General features: G+C 39.2%; 1 protein-coding gene across 11 annotated transcripts in view; it reads right to left on the reverse strand.

The window, feature by feature from the left end:
* Positions 1-22,027, reverse strand: part of RABGAP1 (RAB GTPase activating protein 1) — a 165,839-nt gene extending 143,812 nt beyond the window's left edge. For 2 of the 11 annotated variants that reach the window (XM_063788342.1, XM_016961614.4), the window contains exons 1-2: positions 21,923-22,011; positions 5,710-5,908 (exon numbers count right to left, since the gene is read on the reverse strand). In XM_063788342.1, the coding sequence (XP_063644412.1) occupies positions 5,710-5,859 (150 nt within the window). In that variant the 5' untranslated portion in view covers positions 5,860-5,908; positions 21,923-22,011. Of the gene's footprint in view, positions 1-5,709; positions 5,909-17,587; positions 17,689-21,922 lie in introns of those variants that run through there. The other 9 variants (XM_063788346.1, XM_063788348.1, XM_009457251.4 and 6 more) reach the window with 8 other exon arrangements.
* Positions 22,028-22,486: the final 459 nt, after the last annotated feature.

Genomic DNA, 22,486 nt, shown 5'->3' on the forward strand with positions numbered 1-22,486 from the left:
GCTCTAGTTGGTCAACAGTGTCATTTAAGGCTTCTATCTCCTTACTGATTGGCCTAGTTGTCCCCTTCATTATTGAAAGCAGTATATTATAATCTTCAATAATTTTTTTTTTAAATGAGACGGGGACTTGCTATGTTGCCCAGTCTGGTCTCGAACTCCTGAGCTCAAGCAATCCACCCGCCTCAGCCTCCTGAATTGCTGGGATTACAGGCGTCAGCCACCACGCCCGGCTAACAATTATTCTTGAATTGTCCATTTTCTCTTCATTTCTGTCAGTTTTTGCTTCATACATTTTGGTGCTTGGTTATTAGATATGTAATTGTTAGATGTCTGTGATGGACTAATCCTTCTCATTACAAAATGTCATTATTCATATATTACCTCTAGTAAAGTTTTTTGTTTTAAAGTCTATTTTGTCTGAAATCAGAATAGCCAATCCAGCTTTCTTATAATGCTGTTTGCATTATATTTTTCCATCCTTTTATTTTAAATCCATTTGTATCTCTAAACCTAAAGTATATCTTGTAGAGAGCATACAGTTGGATCATATATTTTTATCCAATCTAACAGTATCTCCCCTTTTGATTACACTGCTTAATCTATTTACATTTAGTATTATTATTGATATAGCTGGATTCAGGAGTGCCAACTTTATCATTTTTAGTGTGTCTCTTATCTTTTTTGTGCCTCTATTATTGCTTTCTCTTGGACTTAGTAAATATTTTCTAATATAGCATTTACATTTCTTTAATGATTTTTTTCCACATATATTTTTACTTGTATCCTTGTTAGTTCCTCTAGGAACTTACAATGTACTATTTTTATTATTATTTTTTTTTTAGAGAGAGTCTCACTCTGTCACTTGGGCTAGAATGCAGTGGTGTGACCATGGCTCACCAGACCATCAACCTCCTGGGCTCAAGTAATTCTCCCACCTCAGCCTCCCGAGTCACCTTCTGACTACAGACACACACCACAATACCTGGCTGATTTGTGGGGGTTTGTTTGTTTTTTGTAGAGATGGGGTTTTACCATGTGGCCCAAGCTGGTCTTAAACTCCTGGCCTCAAGCAAACCACCCACCTCACTCTCCCAAAGTGCTAGGATTACCCTTTTTTTTTTTTAATCTTTAAGCTCTGTTGGACTTGAAACAATGTACATCTTATCAGAATGAGCATCTGATTTATACTCACTCAATTCCACTGAGAAATAGAAACATTATTCAAACATAGCTCTATTCCCTTCCCCCTGCCTTTTGTGGTATTGCTATACACATTATATCTATAAATGTTAGAAGTCCAACAATACACTGTCACAATTATTACTTTATATAATTTTATATATACCTTTAAAGAAGTTGAGAGACGAACCAATGTACATTTACAGCTTTTCTTATATTAACCTTCTTATTTATCTTTTCTGGTTTTCTTCATTTATTCTTATGAATTTGAGTTACTATATGGAGTTATTTCCTAGCCCAAACACAGATCTGTCCCTATCTTATCTCCTTTTTCCTATTATTGGCAAATATATTACATTTCCGCATCTCATAGGCCCAACAATATACTATATACATACTATACAGTACTGCAGTAAAATGCAGTAAATATACTAAGATTTATGGGATACAGCTTAAACAGTTCTTAGGGAACTTTACAGCTATTAAGTGCCTATATAGATACACATGATACATACACAACACAAAAGAGAAAAGGAGAAAATATGCATTTATAGTGTTATTACTACATAATTATTTTTACTGGTGCTCTTAAGATTTTTCATGTGGATTAAAATCATCATGTGGAGTAACTTGCTTTCAGCCTGAAGAACTTCCTGTAGTGTTTCTTGTAAAGTGGGTCTGCCAACAGCAAATTCTCTGAGTTTTTACCTCAGAACGCCTTTACTTCAAGGAACCTTCCGTTTTGAATAATAGCTTTGCTGGACATAGAATTGTTGGTTAACAGTTTTTTTGGTTTAAGTGCTTTGAATATGTTGTCCCACTGGCTTCTTGCCTCCATTTTTTTTGCTGAGAAGTTAGCTATAAATCTTATGGGCAGGTTCCCTTGTAAGTTGATGAGTCAGTTATCTCTTGCTGCTCTCTCAAGATTTTTTCCTTGTCTTTGGCTTTTAGCATCTTTATCAAGATACTCCTCTTTGTGAATATCTTTGCATCTATCCTACATGGAGTTCATTGAACTTCCTGGATATATAAATTATTGTTTTTAAATAAATTTGGGATGTTTTTGGACATTATTACTTAAAATTTTTTTTCTAGTCGTTTCTCTTTCTCCTCTCCTTTCGATACTCCTATTACAAGCATGTTGGTACACTTAATAGTTTCCCATATTTTTCTGAGCCTGTTTTTTTCTACATTGTTTTTCTTCATGTTCTTTGAGTAATTTCTACTGATCTATCGTCAAGTTCATTAACTCTTTCTTTTGCCAGTTGAAATGTACTGTTGTGCCCTCAAGTGAGTTTTTCATTTCAGTTACTGTGATGTTCCATTCCAGAATTTCCATTTGCTTCTTTTTAAAATGATTTCTATCTCATTATTAATATTCTCTGTTTCATGTGAAACTATCATCACGCCTTCATTTCTACATGATTTCCTTTAGTTTGCTGAATATATTAATAATAGCTACCTTGAAAGCTCTGTGTTAAACCCAACCAGTCACTCTCACAAGCAGTATCTGTAGCTTGCTTTTTTAACGGGATGTCTGGGTCATATTTTCTTGTTTCTCTGAATGTCTTATAATTTTTGGTTAGAAACTAGATACTTGAGATAATATACAGTACCAACACTGAGTACTGGCCTCCCCACTGCAAGATTTGTTATTGTTGATGCTTGTTTATTGGGTGACTGGCTAGTTGATTTTTGTAGATTCCATTGTCTAGTGTTAAGCCTCTGGAGTTGCTCCTCAGGGAGCTCAGACTTGAGATTGCTCACTGTCACCTTGGGATGAGAGTGGCTTGGGCAGGGCTCTCGCTGACTCTTGGTTTCTCTGACCACAACTAGCTTGTTAAATTACACTAATTGCTGTCTGATTGCTGTAATGATTTCAACAATGCACTACAGTATAAACTGTTCCATAGTCTAAGTCAATCAAACTTGGGTATCTTTGAAGTGAAAGTTTCAGAGGTCAAGGGTTGAGATATGTTTTGACCCTTGGTGATCTCCTCCCAGCTGTGTCTTTCCCTAGTTTCCTCAGGCAAATGAGCACATCTATAGTCAAGCCTAAATGTCCCATCAATCTACCAATCTTCCCCAATTACTTTTCACCACAACCGCCACTATTTTTTAGAGTAACCTTAGGCTTAAACTTTTCTATACTCTGTCGTGAATGAAGCCCATTCCTTTAAGAAGGCTGCTTTAAGGCCAACTTTTCCCTGAAGGTAAAATCTCTGAGACATGGCTTTGGAGCTGGAAGTAGAGACAATGACACACTGTGTGTCACTGAGTGACACCCCAGGGTTAGTTGCTCTGCCCAAAGTAAAGCCTCTGTCCCAGGAGCAGGGTCTGGGCAGAAAAACAAGGCCCCCAACTCTTAGTCACACTTGGCCAGAAACAGGCATGGGGAAGCAGGATGAGAAATACTGATATCTTGCTCCTGCTTTGGAAGATAGCCCAGAATGGGAGCTGGTGGGGGACAGGGATTCTTGTCTTCTTCACTGCACCAATATGGAGAAGAGTTACCATCTCTCTCAGCTGGGATAGGGTAAGGAAAGGGCAGGTCTTGTTACCAATAACAGGTTCTTGCCCCTCTGACCAAATTTTATAAATTTTCTTGAATAAATGTTTTTTCATTTGCTGTATTTCCTTTAAAACACTTTCAGAGACCTTAAATGTTTTATTTTCGTAATTGTCACCAGTTCTGCTGAGGAGTAGAACATGCTGTCATCCTACAAGTCCCTCTTAACCAGTGAGCTTTTAAAAATATAAATTAGATCATGATCCCATTCAAAACTCTCCAAAATTTCCACTCTTTTTTTTTTTTTTTTTTTTTTTTTTTTTTTTTGCAAAGCCCCACACTTTCTACTAAGCTCCACAGGGTTCTACACAATCCAGCCCATGCCCACTATTGGATCTCATCCTTTACTGCTTTTTACTTTGTTCACTCTGCTCCAACCCCTGTCCTAGCAAGGGTAGTTCTCCTCATGGTCTATTTGCTGCTCTAACTGGAAAGCTCTTTTCCCAGATTTTTCCATGGCCTTCCTCCTCACTTCATTTGGGCCTCACCTCAAATGTCATCTCAAGACCTTCTCTAAAAAAGCACCTGTCATTCACTCTTATTAATTAATTTTTTTAAGTTTTACTGTTTTTTATTTATTCCTCTATATATTTATGAGTAAGAGTAAGGGTTTTTTCTTTTTTGAGACAGGATCTCACTCTGACACCCGGGCTGAAGTGCAGTGGTGTGATCATGGTTCACTGCAGCCTCCACCTCCTGGCCTCAATCGATCCTCCCACTTAAGCCTCCCAAGTAGTGGGGACTAAAGGTGTGTGCCACCACACCTGGCTAATTTTTTAGACTTTTGTAGAAATGGGGTTTTGCCATGTTCCCCAGGCTGGTCTCCAACTCCTAGGCTCAAGTGATTCATTTGCCAAGGCCTCCCAAAGCGTTGGGATTATAGGTGTGAGCCACAACACCTGGCAAGTTTTCAAAATTTTGACGAAAAAAATTTTTTTAAATTATACTTTAGGTTCTAGGGTATATGTTCACAATGTGCAGGTTTGTTACATATGTATACATGTGCCACATTGGTATGCTGCACCCATTAACTTGTCGTTTACATTAGGTATTTCTCCTAATGCTATCCCTCCCTGCTCCCCCCACCCCACGACAGGCCCCTGTGTGTGATGTTCCCCATCCTGTGTCCAAGTATTCTCATTTTGACAAAAATTTTTAAAAGTCAAGGAACAATCATAACGTTGTTCACTGTTTATCCACATATCCTGTTTTGTTATTCTTCACAGCACCTAAATTTACTTGATATATTTATTTTCTTATTTGCTTAGAGTCTATTTCCCCCATTAGAATTAAAGCTCTAGAAGGGCAGGGAGTTTTGCCTGTGTTGTTCACCACTATATCCCCAGTACTTAGAACAATAATTGGCATATAGTCATTACTCAGTAAACATTTGTTGCAAGAAAAGATGTTAACAGGAATTAAAACATTTTTAAAGCTACTTATATTTTAAATGACAACTTTAACAGATAATCTGTTTTTATTTATATCAATAAAGAGTAGAACAATAATAGGGCATTGGAAAATAAGTAATAGTGGCTGAGAAATTATAAAAAAAAAAATGGCCAGGTATTTAAAGTTGTTTCAATAATCCTAAAACGCATTTTCGTAAATAGCATCTTTGACCTGCCAGTGCCCTTACATTATGTAAACCAGGACCAAACAAAACAAGTACTTGTAATTCAATGGAAAAGTGAAAACAATACTAAAATGACAAATGTTTATACTATAACCACTAGTTTTGACACTTAGGGGTATTGAAAAATTTAGGAAAAGCTAATCAGAGTGAAAATCTTTAATCAAATACAAACTTCTCACTAAGTGCAAATAAAATTCTTTAAAGAAAAAGAAGTATATTACTTCCATGTTCTCACTTTCCTCCCATATCTGTTTTCTGTTAAGGCCAAGTTTTGCAATGGGCTTAGAAAAGCTAAGCAAAACAATCTTAGGTTAGGGAGTTTTACCTTGAGTCCTGTTTTCTCATCATCACTTCCATTATTTGTAGATGGTGTCTCATCTCCTTGCCTGGAAACCAAGACAAAATCTTCACTATTAAGAGTAGATACTGAGTCTGAAGAGACACTGATTTTTCCAACAGAAGCCTTGTCATCCATAACTCAAGAATGAGTCTCAACACATGAATGATTAAATATTTTTTAATGCCTGAAAAACAAAAACCATAAAGATACTCATATAGAATGTCTGCCAGATATTCAATTACACTGTACTTCTTACACAACATATTCGGAATTTTTTTTTAAATGCTTCAAAAATATTTTCCTAAGACTTCCACTACTTATAGCTTAGGGTTTTTTTTAATTCCAGATAATAAGGGAATTTCATGCTATTCAAGACCAAGATATTTCAGACTTCAAAAAAATAAATAAAACATATTCCCTTCAGGATAACCCTAACTACTTACAGTGATTTCTTTGGGCTAAGTTGCAATTCAAGTCTTAGCCTCCAAAAATATATAAGTATTAGCCTTCTGTTTTCTACCCTCTGATTTTTTTTTTTTTTTTTTTTTTTTGAGATGGAGTCTCACTCTGTCACCCAGGCTGGAGTGCAGTGGCGGGATCTCGGCTCACTGCAAGCCCCGCCTCCTGAGTTCACGCCATTCTCCTGCCTCAGCCTCCTGAGTAGCTAGGACTACAGGTGCCTGCCACCACGCCCGGCTAATTTTTTGTATTTTTCGTAGAGACGAGGTTTCACCGTGTTAGCCAGGATGGTCTTGATCTCCTGACCTCGTGATCCGCCGGCCTCGGCCTACCGTCTAATTTTTAAAGTTGTACATGTAAATGAAATGGAAAGCACTTAGTTATTGTGAGGGCACAATAAGGTTTTCCTAGCATTATTGATACTTAAATTTAAAATATTAACATGGTTTTAACAGGCCAAATTTCATATTAACAGCCAACAGGAAAAATTCAAGGCAGTTAAACTTTAGCATAAACTCTAGAGCTGGGAAATACCTTACAAAGCAAGAAAGGAGAAGTTCATTAAAAACTGCATCTTCCCACACCACAGTTTCTTAGAACTCAGCTCAATATGAACATTACCCAAATAAGGGTTTCATACCAAAAATTCCCAGCAAAAAGTATAAATATGTGTCACTTATGAAAATTCATTCAATTATTTATTGAGTCTTGGAATGAAACTTAAACTCACCATCATTTTAAAACCTAGTTCTGCAAACTTTGTGGCAATGTTTCATTTGGTTGTAGGGAACATCAACAAAACGATATAACGTTATACTCATTAACAAAAGTAGCTATGGCTCCATGTTCATCTAGTACCTCAAAGATGTAAGGTTCTAAAAATCTGTTTAATTTCTCTGACTGAGAAGTCCTGATTTATGCTTTGGATTTTTAATCATTGACTATATATTTATGGAGCATACACCATGTGTCAAACACAATTTTCCCCTAAAAGGCCCACATATAAACATCTGGCAGGAGAAACTACACAATCCCTGAGTATTATAGTTGGAAGAAAACTTAGAAATCTAAAATCAAGTTGATGGCAGAGTAAAAAGTAGGAAAAAAAAAAAACTTACAAATCAATACTGTTAGATAAAGAAATGGCAACCCCAAGAGAAGTAAGGTCATTTAACCAGTTAATGGCACAGCTAAGGCTAGAAGCCTGGACTCTCTGCTGCCTTTTATTTAAACTAATTCCCCTGCTTAACAGCTATTACACATCTGCATTTCATAAGACCAAATCTAAATACATAGTATGGCATTCAAAAACATTTCAAATTGTACTTTTGAAAAATTCAAAGAAAAATGATTCACTTAATCCATTCATTGAACACTTATTGAGTAGTTAATGTACAAAGAGTAAGCTATGATAAACAAAAGAAAATAGAACCTTGCCCCAAAGTTTATAGTTTAGTAGAGAACAGAAGCAAATCGTACCTAATAAGTACTGATTTAGGGTAAAGAAAATTATGGGAACATGTTGGGAGAAGGACTAACTTAGACCTTTGCTAAGGAAATACACTTTATTCCTTTAGATATTTGCCCTCACAGGATTCTCTTCCTGAAGTGGTTTCCTCACTTTTGTACTTGGTCAACTCCAACTCATTACTCATGATGTAAAAATCTCCCTCTCTTAGTAGTCTTCTCAGTCCACTTGCCCGTTCTCACCCCAGAATCCAAAGAACTGTTTCCCTTATATCTGTTCCTACAGCATTTTACATTTGATTTTTCTACAGCATCTATTATGTTGTTTTACAATTTAACGGTGAGTGCCTTTTAATTTAATTGTCACATCTCTATTTCAAAAATGAGGAAATTAAGTCTTAGAGAGATGGTGTAACTTGTTCGATGTAATGTGGTTAGAGTCAAAGTCAAAAATTAAACCCAGTTATCTGACTCCAAAAGGCTATACCACTCGATTATGAAGCTTTTCTAATGCCACAAATTTGGGCCTTGTCCCAAAACACTCAGTATTGGGTAAAGGAGTCTTTATCTTTTTTTTAGAATTTGTACTTCAAGAGAAGTTTTCATGCTCAATCAATTAAGTCTTTTATCCATCTTTTATAATGTGATTACCAGTTGGATGGCAGAGGGCCTGGGAAAGTGGTCTAAAGCTCTGGTCTCAGACACTAACAACTTTGTATACTACTACTCTGGACTCAAAAACAATGTACTTTGGTAATTACACTAAGGAACTGAGAAGATTTGGCAAGCTCAAAGTTCCACCTACTTTCTTTGAGAAGGTGATAGGGAAATACACTTTATAAAATACTTTATTATTTGTTTTGGCAACTGAAAGTAACTGAATCACTCAGCAGGAATGAGGTTTATCAAAACACTAAGTAGTAAAGGAAAAATTATACAATAAGATTCCTTTTCTCTGGCCTCCATGGACAGAAGTGAAGAGGGAGTAGTCCACCAGCTCCACAAACATAGATAAAACCACCCATTCCCTGGCCTCCACAATGAAGAGGTACCCCAGAACTTGCTGCACTTCTGGCAAATTCTAGAGATTCACAACCTCTGTCTCAAGACCATAAGGGATTTCTTTTTAATCCCTACTTACATCAGTTACCATAAAAAGTCCCTTACTCTAATTCTTCATCCTTCAGACTTTAATTCTAATTCCCATTGACAATAAAGTACCAAAATTCCTCCCTCCAACGCCCTGCACTGCCACCCTGCTTCTCCACAGAACCTATAACTGCTTGACATATATTTTGGTAATTTAAGTATAATGTAAACTAGAACCTAAGGTTCATGAAGGCAGGCTTTTTTATGTCTGATTAAGTGTTGGACCCCTAGCACCTGTAATAATGCCTGGCACATAGCAGGTGCTCAACTATTTGTTAAAGAAGTAGGATAAATAGCAAATAAAGATGGAAAGGAGCAAGAGCCACCCAAGGAAAAAGTAAGGCCACCTTTTATAAATTGACAAAAAGAACAGAGGTCATATTTGTGATGCTGAAGCACACAATTAGGAGTTAAGAAAAACCTAAGTTAAAATACTGGTTCCGGGCGGGCGCAGTGGCTCACGCCTATAATCCCAGCACTTTGGGAGGTCAAGGCGGGTGGATCACGAGGTCAAGAGATCGAGACCATCCTGGCCAACACAGTGAAACCTCGTCTCTACTAAAATATAAAAATTAGCTGGGCATGGTGGCGCACGCCTGTAGTCCCAGCTACTCGGGAGGCTGAGGCAAGAGAATTGCTTGAACCCGGGAGGCAGAGCTTGCAGTGAGCCGAGATTGTGCCATTGCACTCCAGCCTGGCAACAGAGCAAGACTCTGTCTCAAAAAAAAAAAAGATACTGGTTCTACTACTAATAGTATGAGCTTGTCACACTGAGCCTCAGTTTCCATAGAGGTAATGTTATACTATCAATCTCATAGAGCTACTGTATAAATTACTAAGGACTATACATAAAACATTTAACAATACACAAAGAACATTATAAGCACCCAATAGTTACAGCTTTTCAAAAACTAATTTCAAATTCAAAAAAATTTAACAGTTATTAACTGATTTAAGTAATCCAAATTAAAATACTTATACTATCTCTACTTCTTGGCTTATGTCTACAGTGCCTGTATGAGTTAATTTGATTGTTAGTCGGGAAACACATTACTGAGGGAAAAAAAAATAAATTAATTTCCTCATTTCACATTCTAAGTTGTTAATATCTAAATAAAAGCAAAATAGTACTTTGAATAAACATCCTTTATGTATCACAGAAAGGAATAAAATGTACACATTTGTATCTCATTTTATCATCCTAACAATTCTGTAAAACAGATAGAATAAGGATTATTATCCATTTGAAATAAGATACATATGAATAGCCTGGTATTTGGTAGGTAAGCACTCACAGTTTGTCTCCTCCTTTTATAGAAGTGATGAGCCTAGATCCTTATAACAAGTCCAATTACCAACAGGGCAGGTTGGTGGATGCAAGTTCAAGGATGCTTTTACTTTTGAGACAGGGTCTTGCTCTGTCGCCCAGGCTGGAATGTGGTAGTGTGATCCTAGCTCACTGCAGCCTCAAACTCCCGGGCTCAGGTGATCCTCCTACCTCCACCTCCTGAGTAGCTAGGACCACAAGTGTGTGCCACCACGCCCAGGTAATTTTTTAAAAAAATTTATCAGCCAGGCACAGTGACTCACATCTGTAATCCCAGCACTTTGGGAGGCCGAGGCGGGCAGATCACGAGATCAGGAGATCAAGACCATCCTGGCTAACACGGTGAAACCCCGTCTCTACTCAAAATACAAAACAGAAAAAAAAATTAGCCAGGCATGGGGGCAGGCGCCTGTAGTCCCAGCTACTCGGGAGGCTGAGGCAGAAGAATGGCATGAACCCAGGAGGCAGAGCTTGCAGTGAGCCAATATCGCGCCACTGCACTCCAGCCTGGGCGACAGAGTGAGACTCTGTCTCAAAAAATAAAAATAAAAAAATAAAAAATTAAAAAAAAATTCTCAGCCACCCAAAGTGCTGGGATTACAGGCATAAACTGCCGTACCCAGCCTTACCTCTCTTTTAAAAAAGTCAAGTCACTTGATGTGACAGACAATTATGTTCACTTATACAGCCTCTTCCATCACACCTAAAAGTTCAATTATGCTTTATTTTCATTATAGCTACTCTTTCACTACTTTTATTCTTACAAAGACATTAAAGATCACTACAGATTTTTATTGCAAATTAGTCCCGTATACCAAAACTCCATGAACTTTTTGCCTACAGTCACTGCTCTGTGCAGTAAGTGCCAATTCTATGCTCAATTATGTACCCCAGCATAAAATGCATCTCCATATTGCTAAATAAAGATTCACAATTAGCCAGGAGCAGTGGCTCATGCCTATTATCCCAAAAACTTGAGAGGCTGAGGTGGGAGGGTCGTTTAAGGCCAAGATTTCAAGACCAGCCTGGGCAATATAGTTAGATCCCATCTCTAAAATAAGATATTTAAAAATTAGTCAAGTGTGGTGGTGTGTGCCTGTAGTGCCAGCTACTTGGGAAGCTGAGCCAGAGGACTGCTTGAGTCCAGGGGTTCTAGGCTGCAGTGAACTATGATGGAGCCACTGCGCTCCAGCCTAAGTGACAGAGTGAGACCCCGTCTCAAAAAAAAAAAAAAAAAAAAAAAAAAAAAAATTCACATTCATTCTCAATCTCCTCTTAAGCACTGTAGTTAACAGAGTGAAATGGAAAGAACTGGCCATGATAAAACCTCTTTTAAGAGTCCTTCAAAGGCAGTCGGTTCTTGAACAATCAGTGTTTACTTTTTTAAAAACTTCAACTTTTTTTTTTTTTGAGACAGAGTACTATCAGATATTTGTATTGTTTCTAGTTAACTAACATCTGAGAAGTAACAGTGACATGCAGTGGCATGGATTTGCTCATGTGCAATTAGCAGAGGCAAAACCACCTCCCAGTAAGTGACCTACCTAGCTTAATAAGAGGTGTGGGTGATACTAATAATTGAACCTGACATGCTTGAGACAAAATGTGCTAGTGCCTCATCCAAAGCTTGGTTAACCTTTATTTCTTTGGTTTTCTTGAGATTTTCTTCTTGAAAGAGTAGTATTAATGCCTCCACCTCTACCACTTCAATGGAACTCCCCACTGTTCTAAACAGTCCCTCTCAAAAATACCACCCCGTTACTTCTCACTTTCACTGAACCCCTTAAAAACCATCAATACTACAAAATTTCACAACCCAAAGAATTATTTCTTACTTCCACCTGCTGAAGTAAATGAAAATGCTGGCCATTTTCTTACTGTGAAACTCTTATCCTTTCGCATCCATTTTCTACCACTATCTTTTCTTAGTTCCGATTTAGGTTCCTTTTCTTCTATTTTTAAAATCACATCATCCTCCTTCTTTTCACTGGCTATCTCATTAGCTAACATGGTTACAGCTTTCTATTGTATGCTGATAACACTAGCACTGTCTTTTCTCTTGAATTCCACATGGGTATTTGTGTTATATTTTCTTTTTCTTCTATTCAGTAGCAGAGTCTGATATGTGCCAGACACCAGGTATAGAATTATGGTGAGGAATAAAAGACACTCCTTACCTTTGACAGGCTTACAGTGGTAGAGAAAACAGACTAGTAAACAGGTAATTATAATATAGTGCTTGTTATAACAGAGGTGTGTAAAGGGTGTTATGAGAATACACAGCAGGGCTCTACTATATGCGTCCTATGGTCATCTCAAAACCAATTCCTTGCAAAACTAAACCATTTAATCCCCACGCGTCAGCAGATTCTTCTTTCTAGATTCTCTGTCCTGGTTAACAGCCACAGATTCAAAACAACATCAAAAAAAAAAAAAAAAAAAAAAAAAAACAAAGAAAGAAAGAAAAAGAAAAAGAAAAAGAAAAAAAAGCACAAGACACCAAACCAAAACAAATCTTGACTCCTCCTTTTCTTACCCTCCCTTGGAATAATGGATTTTAGTTCTAAAACATATCCCAAATATATTCCTTCTTCACTATCCCTCATGTCATTGACTTGTATTTTATTCTCTTTCAACCTGGCTATAACAAGTCTTTCATTCTAGACTCTTCCTAGTCATTGATTATTTAGCCCCCAAAGTTAATTTCTAAAACTTAGATCTGATCATATATCCCATACCTCCCCTTTCCTCAAAACTATTTATTGCTCCTGACTGAAAATACAATAAAATCCAAAATCCTTATATTATTTAGTTCTTCAAAATCCGGAGCCAATTTCCATTCTAGTCTTATCTTCTTCTGTCACACCATACTATATACACAAATATGTCATGCATTTTAATGCTTTCAAGCCTTTTCATATGTTGCTTGCTCAGCTGGGAATGTGTTTTTGTTTCCCCAATCAGCCTTTCTCCACCAACAGCAACCTAGTGATACAATCAAGTATTCAACCTCCCCCTTTCCCTTCTGCAGTGTTATTGTCTTCTAGGGCTCCTCAGGCTTTTTGTTTTTTAGTTCATCACAGAATTATAGCATTTACCACACAGTAAAATAATATCAACACTTTTTTTCTTTTTCCTTTTTTTTTTTTTTTCTGAGACAGAGTCTTGCCTTGTCACCCAGGCTGGATGCAGTGGTATGATCTTGGCTCACTGCAACCTCTGCCTCCAGAGTTCAAGCGATTCTCCTGCCTTAGCCTCCTGAATAGCTGGGATTACAGGCATGCACCACCACGCCCAGCTAATTTTTGTTTTTGTTTTGTTATTGTTGTTTTTGAGATGGAGTTTCACTCTTGTTGCCCAGGTTGGAGTGTAATGGCGTGATCTCAGCTCACTGTAACCTCCGCCTCCCGGGTTCAAGCGATTTTCCTGCCTCAGGCTCCCAAGTAGCCGGGATTACAGGTGCCCGCCACCACACCTGGCTAATTTTTATATTTTTAGCACAGACGGGGTTTCGCCATGTTGGCCAGGCTGGTCTCAAACTCCTGACCTCGGGTAATCCACCCACCTAGGCCTCCCAAAGTGCTGGGATTACAGGTGTGAGCCACCGCAGCCAGCCATAATTTTTGTATTTTTAGTAGAGATGAAGTTTCACCATGTTGACCAAGCTGGTCTCAAACTCCTGACCTCAAATGATCCACCTGCCTCAGCCTCCCCAAGTGCTGGGATTACAAGCGTGAGCCACCGCACCTAGCCCAACGCTTCTTTTCTACTCCACTATATTGATCAATCCATTCATTCCAGAAGCAATTACTGAGTATAAACCACCACGTCAAATGCTGGCAGTATAATGGGCACAAAGAGTCCCCCAAACTACTTGTGGACAGGGGTCTTATGTTTTACTCGTAGTAATTTCATTTCCTTACTTACGGGCAGTGTTCAATAAATTTGGTTGGTTGAATATACTTCATGGCTGTTTAACTAGTAGGGTCTAAGTAATATGAGGAAAACAAACGACAAACATGCTACTCTACCTGCATGTACTGGGGATGTGGACATGGATGAAGACTAAAATGAACAGACTTAAAAAAAAAAAACTAACCTTGAGTGTACCTGACTGACTCTTCATCAAATCCCCAACTGTCATGACCAAAAAACAGTTAACACAGTCACAAAAAATATACCTTGGGTTCCCTTTGGACCAAACACTAACCACTTCCCTCCCAATCCCCATCATTTTTGTTGCTCAACCAGTGAAAAAATGGGTACAGCTTTAGGGAATCTTAAGCAAGATGACTAAATCATCTTGCTAAATCAAAAGAGAAAACAATACTTATTACTTCTTGAGTGTCAATTATATGCCCAACATGGTACGAACAAGTTTTACTTGCATTATTACTAATCTTCACACCTTGCCAGATGGGTATTAAGTTCATATGACAGACAAACTAAGGCTTGGGCAGGCTGAGTAACTCGCTTAAGTTCAGAGAGAAAATTGTGGAACTTGATCCAAACCCAAGTATCTAGGTGTCTCTGTTCTTTTCTGGATTGCATCTCTCTCCCTCTCGATGTCCCTATCTCCATCCTCTCCCCATTCCAATCCATCCTCTATGCTGCTCCCAGTTGTACCCTTCTAAAACACAAATCTGGTGAGTTTACTCTCTGTTTAGAAAAAGAACAAGACAGGATGCAACAAAAGAATCAAGTCTGAAAGATGCTGTAGCAGGATAATTCCTGTGGGTTTGTAGCTCTTTAAAATTAAACAAGCAGGGTACAAAGAAGCTATAAAAAATCACATTGCATTAGTCTCAGTTTGTGTGTGTGTGTGTGTGTGTGTGTGTGTGTGTGTGTGTTTTCCTGGCTCTGAACTTTGTTTCACTGCACTGGTTTTCACATGAATTTCACACAGCCTATCCCTGGAAAGGGTGGGACAAATCAAACAAAACTCAATGGAACACCATCCCTTCTTTATAAAAATAAATTCCTTTCCACCACTACTAACTGCTAAACAATAGATGTCTTTGTTTTCATTCTGACTCTGAATTTTGAGGCTATTTCTTTGAATTATTTTAGTGAGCTAAGAGAATCATAATAATTTAAGCTTTCTGATTAATTTCAGGTTAGGTTAAAAAACCAAAACCAAAACCAAAAGAATCAAAACAATCATCTTGGGCCTACCTGCACTTAAAGGCAAGAAAAACTAGCTTATCTAAAACTCACGCTTAGGCAAATTTGAGCCTACCATAACTGTGACAATTCACTTCTTTAAACTATTAAATCACTTTTAGTTCAGTTCTACATTAACTAAAAAAGATATCGGAATTAAACAAATACAGGAAATTGTAAAACAAAATAAAACTTTAAAAAATCTTTTTTATAAGTTGTAATCTTTTTGCATTGTGGTTAAGTAATAACACAAACATTACCATCTTAGCCACGGAAGTGTACAATTTTGTGTCATTAAATACATTTACATTGTCATGCAACCATCACCATCATCTATCCTTGGAACATTTCCTTTCTTAACCCTGTGCCCATTAACACTAATTCCCTATTCTCTTCCTCCTCCAAAAACCACTATTCTACTTTCCATCTCTAAGAAATTGACTACTCTAGGTGTATCATATAAGCAGTGGAATTACACAATATTTATCATTTTATAACTGGTTTATTTCATTTAGTATAAGTCTTCAAGGTTTATTCATATTGTAGCATGTGTCACAATTTCCCTAAGGCTGAATAATATTTCAATGTATGTATACCACATTTATCCTTCAATAAAAGTAAGTTTCAAAATAATTATAACTTTATAGGGTCTTTAGGGGGGATATCAGGTGTTTTCCATTACAGTTCCATGAGGTAGACGTAAGTAGCTCCATGTTTAAAAATGGAGTTTCTGAGGATAAGCTACTTAATCACTCCTTCTCAGAGACTTGGGATATCCATGTCTTTCTCATCCCAAAGTTCATACTCTCCCCACTATATCTTGATACTTCATACTTCTAATGAAAGGTACAAGAGGTAACAAGTAGGGATGAAATGTGCATAAAACAGAGTTCATTTAACTCTGTTAATTATGAGTGTGATAATGCTGACACCTGAAAAAAATCTTGCCAATGGTTTTCTCATGTTCCCATGGATATTTCAGGAAACACACTTTAATTTTTTCCAGAACTCTACATATGCTGGCTTAATGCCATTTCAACACAATATCTGTGAAACTAAATATTTAAATTGTTATTTGGATTCCACGTCCACAATAGAAGCTATCCCTGGGAACACAGGGAAAGTTAGCTTAATGTTAATGTACTACTCATTCACAAGGTCAGATTATATTCCTGACCTTGCTAGTACAGATTTTAAAAACTGTTCAGATTTCTACAGTATAATTTACATTAGCATTTAATAAATGTAAAAATATGAGTATTTTTAAGCAACGCAGGGTTAGTCAAAGACTTTTCCTCTTTTTAGGAAATTAGACAATATAGTTCCTTCTCATCTACAATAAAGAAAATGAATCTATTCCACTTAGAATATGCATCTGTTTACATTCAGATCTAAAATGCATTATTCACTTCTCTTTAATCTACATGAATTTAAAACTAAGCAGGCAAATCATTCAACAGATGATCAAAGTCTAAGATAAATGCAGAAATATAATTTGTCTTTTCTATGACCTGTTTGATTTTCAGGGGAATGCATGTAGGCAAACCATGAATGTTTGGCAGAAGATATGTGTTTTCTGTGCCTTCCAGTATGCTATCTCGTATTATCCTTCATGATAGTTAAAATATACTCCCAAAGCTGGTCCAAAGACAGTGAGTTATCTCGATTGTTCAGTCAGTTACAGAACAAACTCCTTGTTCTACTCTTTTCCCCGTTCTCACTACTGCACTTTAGTAGTCTTAAAAAATAAAATATATTCCCAAAGGATTCTGCATATCATTTCCTTAACTGATAAAAGATCATCCTCAGAAAATGGAAAACAAAATTATAAACCATAGGTTGTTGGTTAGTTACCAAAATGCATAAATAAGGGAAAAAGGGAGAAAGTTTTAAAACAGTCAAATTGTTGTTAAAGTTTGACTTAGTAACATTATGTTAAAGTTACCACAGAAACTCACTTGCTAATGTACCTTCAGAAATGCCAGATTTAGGTACAGAGAAAAATTTATTTCCACAAAGACTTACAGAACCCAAGGAGTAGTAGTTTATAACACAAATGCTGATGCAACCTTAACAGGAAATACATAACAACTATGCATTAATTCTTGGAGAGGTACACAATTAAGAAGATATATTTCTCATACTTTACAACCAAGATAATACATACATACTATTTAATGTCAGGCAGGAGCTTAAAAGTAGGTTTAGGGCTTTATTTCACTGTATAGTGATCAGAAAAAGGGATTTAGGGGGAAAAGTCTGATAGAAAACAATCTTCAAAAAATTCTCACTGAGTACCTCAGAATATTATGGTTGATTTGGAAAGAGGAGGGAAACTTTCAGGCCACATTCTATAAACTAATGTGTTCAAGACTTGCACACTTCCATATTTGGTCAGTCTGCACATGAAGAGAAACAAGGCTGTTAGGGTCAACGTGAATGGTTACAATGTAAGCTTAAACGTCTATCCAATATTGTTACAAAGTTTCTAAAGAATAATGATCTCAGGATCAACACAAAACAGAGGGGTGAGGGTGGTTGCGATGACTAGGTAACCGGTTTATGCTAAAAAAAAAAAAAAAAAAAAGCAACAGCTATGATGTATACATGGTGTTTTTCCAGGCATACCCAAGGGCATTAAGTCCTGAGCCTCGAATTTTTTTTCACTGGGATCTAACTATGTAAACTCAGTAAAACAAGGTAACTACACACAAAGCACCAAAATGTCATGCCAAATTCTGCTTTACGTACCTTAAATGAGCACTTCTTAAATATTTGAGTTCTATCTCCAAGAAACATTATTTAACAAACTATAGGAACGATCCCTGAAGTATAGTCTTGCTAAGAAAGATTATTTAGGCCGGGTGCGGTGGCTTTCTCTTGTAATCCTATCATTTTGGGAGGCCGAGGCAGGTGGATTACCTGAGGTCAGGAGTTCGAGACCAGCCTGGCCAACATAGTGAAAACCCGTCTCTACTAAAAATAAAAAAAAAAAAAATTATCTGGGTGTGGTGGCGCGCGCCTGTAGTCCCAGCTACTCGGGAAGCTGAGGCAGGAGAACCTCTTAAACCCGGAAGGTGGAGGTTGCAGTGAGCCGAGATCACGCCACTGCACTCCAGCCTGGGAGGATGCAGTGAGCTGATATCGTGCCGCCACACTCCAGCCTGGGCGACAGAGTGAGACTCCGTTTCAAAAAAAGAAAAAAAAAAGAAGCAAACAAAGATTATTTAAGAGTGTTGTCACGTTGGGAGGCCAGAGTGGGAGGATTGCTTGAGGCCAGGTGTTTGGTAACAGCCTGGGCCACATAGTGAAACCCAGTCTCTACAAACAATAGCAAAATTCACTGGGTGTGGTCGCATGTGCCTGCAGTCCTAGCTACTTGGGAGGCTGAAGCAGGAGGATCACTGGTGCCCAGAAGTTCAAGGTTGAGGTGAGCTACGACAGCACTACTGCACTCCAGCCTGGGAAAGAGAACAAGACCCTATCTCTTTAAAAAAAAAAAAAAAAAAAAAAAAAAAGTGTGTTGTATTCATTTATTCCACATGCTTGAGAAGTCTACTGATACCTGATTATATTGAAATTACAAAGATAACATTATGGGCAGCCTATGTCAGAACCTTAGCAAACCAGTGTTTTTACAAAGATACTCACCTGTAGCACCAATTTAAACTATTTTCTGAAACCTGTATTCAAAGATTCCTTGTTAAAACTACTGGGAAATAATGAGACCTCCAAAGGAGGCTTTCCTTTAGCTGGAAATATACTGAATAAAAAACAAAAACTTCTTTTTTTTTTTGAGACGGAGTCTCACTCTGTCGCCCAGGCTGGAGTGCAGTGGTGCGATCTTGGCTCACTGCAAGCTCTGCCTCCCGGGTTCACGCCATTCTCCTGCCTCAGTCTCCCGAGTAGCTGGGACTACAGGCACCTGCCACCACGCCTGGCTAATTTTTTGTATTTTTAGTAGAGACGGGGTTTCACCGTGTTAGCCAGGATGGTCTCGATCTCCTGACCTTGTGATCCGCCTGCCTTGGCCTCCCAAAGTGCTGGGATTACAGGCGTGAGCCACCGCGCCCAGCCAACAGACTTCTTTAAAAGAAGCTGGGCTACAAAGTTCAGTTAATAAATTGTGTGGAAAACCATGCCCCTCATGTAGATAAAGTGCATAATACAGTTCTCTCAATATGCAGCAGAAAAGGTAGGAAACAGGTGTCTCTGTTCCCACTACATTACTACAACACTTATAAACTGCAAACAAAATACTATGCCAAAAATGCCAAAATGCACATAGCTGATAGGTTAACTTTCCAAACAAATATATACCTATTAATGTCAATGCGTTAACTGTAAACTGAATCATAACACTCAATTAAAAGAAAGTGTGGCCGGGCGCAGTGGCTCACGCCTGTAATCCCTGCACTTTGGGAGGCTGAGGCAGGTGGATCACCTGAGGTCAGGAGTTCAAGACCAGCCTGGCCAACATGATGAAACCCCGTCTCTACTAAAAATACAAAAAATTAGCTAGGCGTGGTGGCACACGCCTGTAATCCCAGGCTGAGCCAGGAGAATCATTTCCTTGAACCCAGGAGGCGGAGGTTGCAGTGAGCCAAGATCACTCCAGCCTGGGCAACAAGAGCACAACTCAGTCTCAAAAAAAAAAGAAAGAAAGAAAGAAAGTGCACCACAACATGACTATATCTCAGATTTTTTGTTGTTTTTTTATTTTTTGATGGGAACTGGCTGTGTCACCCAGGCTGGAGTGCAGTGGCACCCATCATAGCTTACTGCAGTCTTTAACTTCTCAACTCAAGTAGTCCTCCCACCTCAGACTCCCAAAGTGTTGGGATTACAAGCATGAATCACCTCACGCCACTAATATTTCAACTTTAATTATGAATCTGAGTTAATATCTTGAATTAAAGTTACATATGAATTTTAAATGTTACCAATACATACAAATCAATCATGGATTGAAATTTTATTAATACAAAGTGAACTCTACACAGGAAGATTTATAAAGACTTCTCTTCCCTATTTTGTTTTTTTGTTTTTTTTTTAGACGGAGTCTCGCTCTGTTGCTCAGGCTGGAGTGCAATGGCACAATATCGGCCCACTGCAACCTCTGCCTCCCGGGTTCAAGCGATTCTGTTGCCTCAGCCTCCCGATTAGCTGGGACTACAGGCGCCTGCCACCACGCCCGTCTAATTTTTGTATTTTCAGTAGAGACGTGGTTTCACCATATTGGACAGGCTGGTCTCGAACTCCTGACCTTGTGATCCACCCGCCTCAACCTCCTAAAATGCTGGATCACAGGCGTGAGCGCACCCGGCCCCTATTTTCAGTTTTCATAAGTAAGCTCTAGTTAAGTCTTCAATACATATTAAATAGCACCTTATACAAACCTGAACTAAGGCAACACGTCCTTCGTTTAAAAAAAAGTTGGATGAGCCCTCCTTGGTACCTAAGCTTTTTTTCCCAACTACTTTTCAAACATCAGTTTAATGTTACAAACACAATTCCATTCACCTTCCGTTGTTGTTTTTTTGTTTGTTTGTTTGTTTGTTTTTTGCTTCCGAAACAAAAACAGCTGGAAACTCACTTACTGTGTACTTACTACTCCAGGCACAAGTTTGTAAATACATGTGAATGGAAATATAAAAGGAATTGTGAAACCCTGTCCCTAACAGGTTTTTTTCCCTGATAAAAAGCCAACGAAAGCCAAAAGACCTCAAATTCATGTTGGAACATGATTTAAAACTAACGGAGCACTAGTAGCGGGAACACTAGCAGCATGATCACTTAACACGGTCTCCTAGGACATTTGTTTCCAAAAAAGAATTCTCGAGTAACCAAAGGTATGCAGATGCGTGAAACGCAGGAGCAGATGATAAACAGTCTGGATGCAGAAGAGTAGAGACCAAAGTACTACCAGGCAATGGACAGCGAACTCCTGGAAGTCTTGAGGTTATCCTTTGGCTCAACACGTAAAACCCTAAGGGTGCGGATAATCAAAAGACACAGCGATGAGGTACTGGGGTAGCTGCTTCAAGGAGATGAGAAGACTGGGATGCCAAGAACGCTTTAATTGCAGACGGGGAAATGAGACTGAAAGACCAACCTGAGATGGCAAAGCGACAGTGAAAACTAGCAAGTCTTTGAAATTTAGGCGCAGCCCAGGACAGCCTGAGGCCCAGGCTAGCTTAAGTCACAGATACAGGCCTAGTGAGCAATGGGGAGAAACTGAGGCGGGGGGGAGCGGCTGGATTCCCAAATAGGACCAAGCATAAAACATTAAAGTCAAGACACAAACCGGCTTTGCTGGCGGACCAGAGGGAGGGCCAAAAACGCAAGACTCAGAAGACCGGCACCCACCCAGACAGGGGGAACCGGTTTGGGCAGGGGCTCCCAGAGCGGCCCAGCCTGCGCATGCGCCCTCTCCCCTCCGTCGCAGTTCCCCCTCCCCCCAATCACGGCTCCCCTCAGAACTCGGCCCGTCGAGGGAGCTGAGAGCAGCTCCACTGGCCCGACCCCGCGGGATGAGAAGACAGCTTGGCTCCCCGCAGGGGCCGTCGGAAAATACCCCTGGGGTTGGTAGGTAGGAGGGTGGGAGGAGGAGGAGGGGAAACGCGGCCCTACCCGACCTGCCGTCTCCTCCTCCGCCGCCCGCCGCTCGCCGTCCCGGAGGCTCCGCCGCCTGGGCCTCCCAAGCCGCCCTGTCCCCGCCCCCCCACCCCCTTACTCACGTGAGAGCGACTTCTTCCGCCCTCCGCCCCGCCCCCTGCCCCGTCTCATAGGTCTGCGACCATGACGAGCGACCCTATTGGCCCAATACCGGGAAGCGAGGCGGAGCTTCCTCTTCTCCGAGCCCCACCTGGGCTTTCAGCCCGCCTCAGGACTGTGCGCCTGCGCGAAGTGCACTGGCTGTGAGCTGGACCTGGGCTGTCTTGTGTATATTTGGAGTTGGACAGCCAACTACGTGACTGCAGCCGGGACTGGGGACGATGGAAGCGGACTGGGTAGTACCTGTTGAGCCTAACAAAGGGTACAACCCCAGAGTACTGGTGCTTGAGCAAGGAATCCCCCTGCTCACCTTTCATGTGCAAGTCCTGTTTGAAAATCAGTACTTCACAGTGTAATAAAATTCACCTGGCATTTACTGAGGGCGCACGGTGTGTCAGGGATTGTGATGGTTCTTTATGT

The sequence above is a fragment of the Pan troglodytes genome, chromosome 11 (genome assembly GCF_028858775.2).
Source record: "Pan troglodytes isolate AG18354 chromosome 11, NHGRI_mPanTro3-v2.0_pri, whole genome shotgun sequence".
Classification (NCBI taxonomy): Eukaryota; Metazoa; Chordata; class Mammalia; order Primates; family Hominidae; genus Pan; species Pan troglodytes.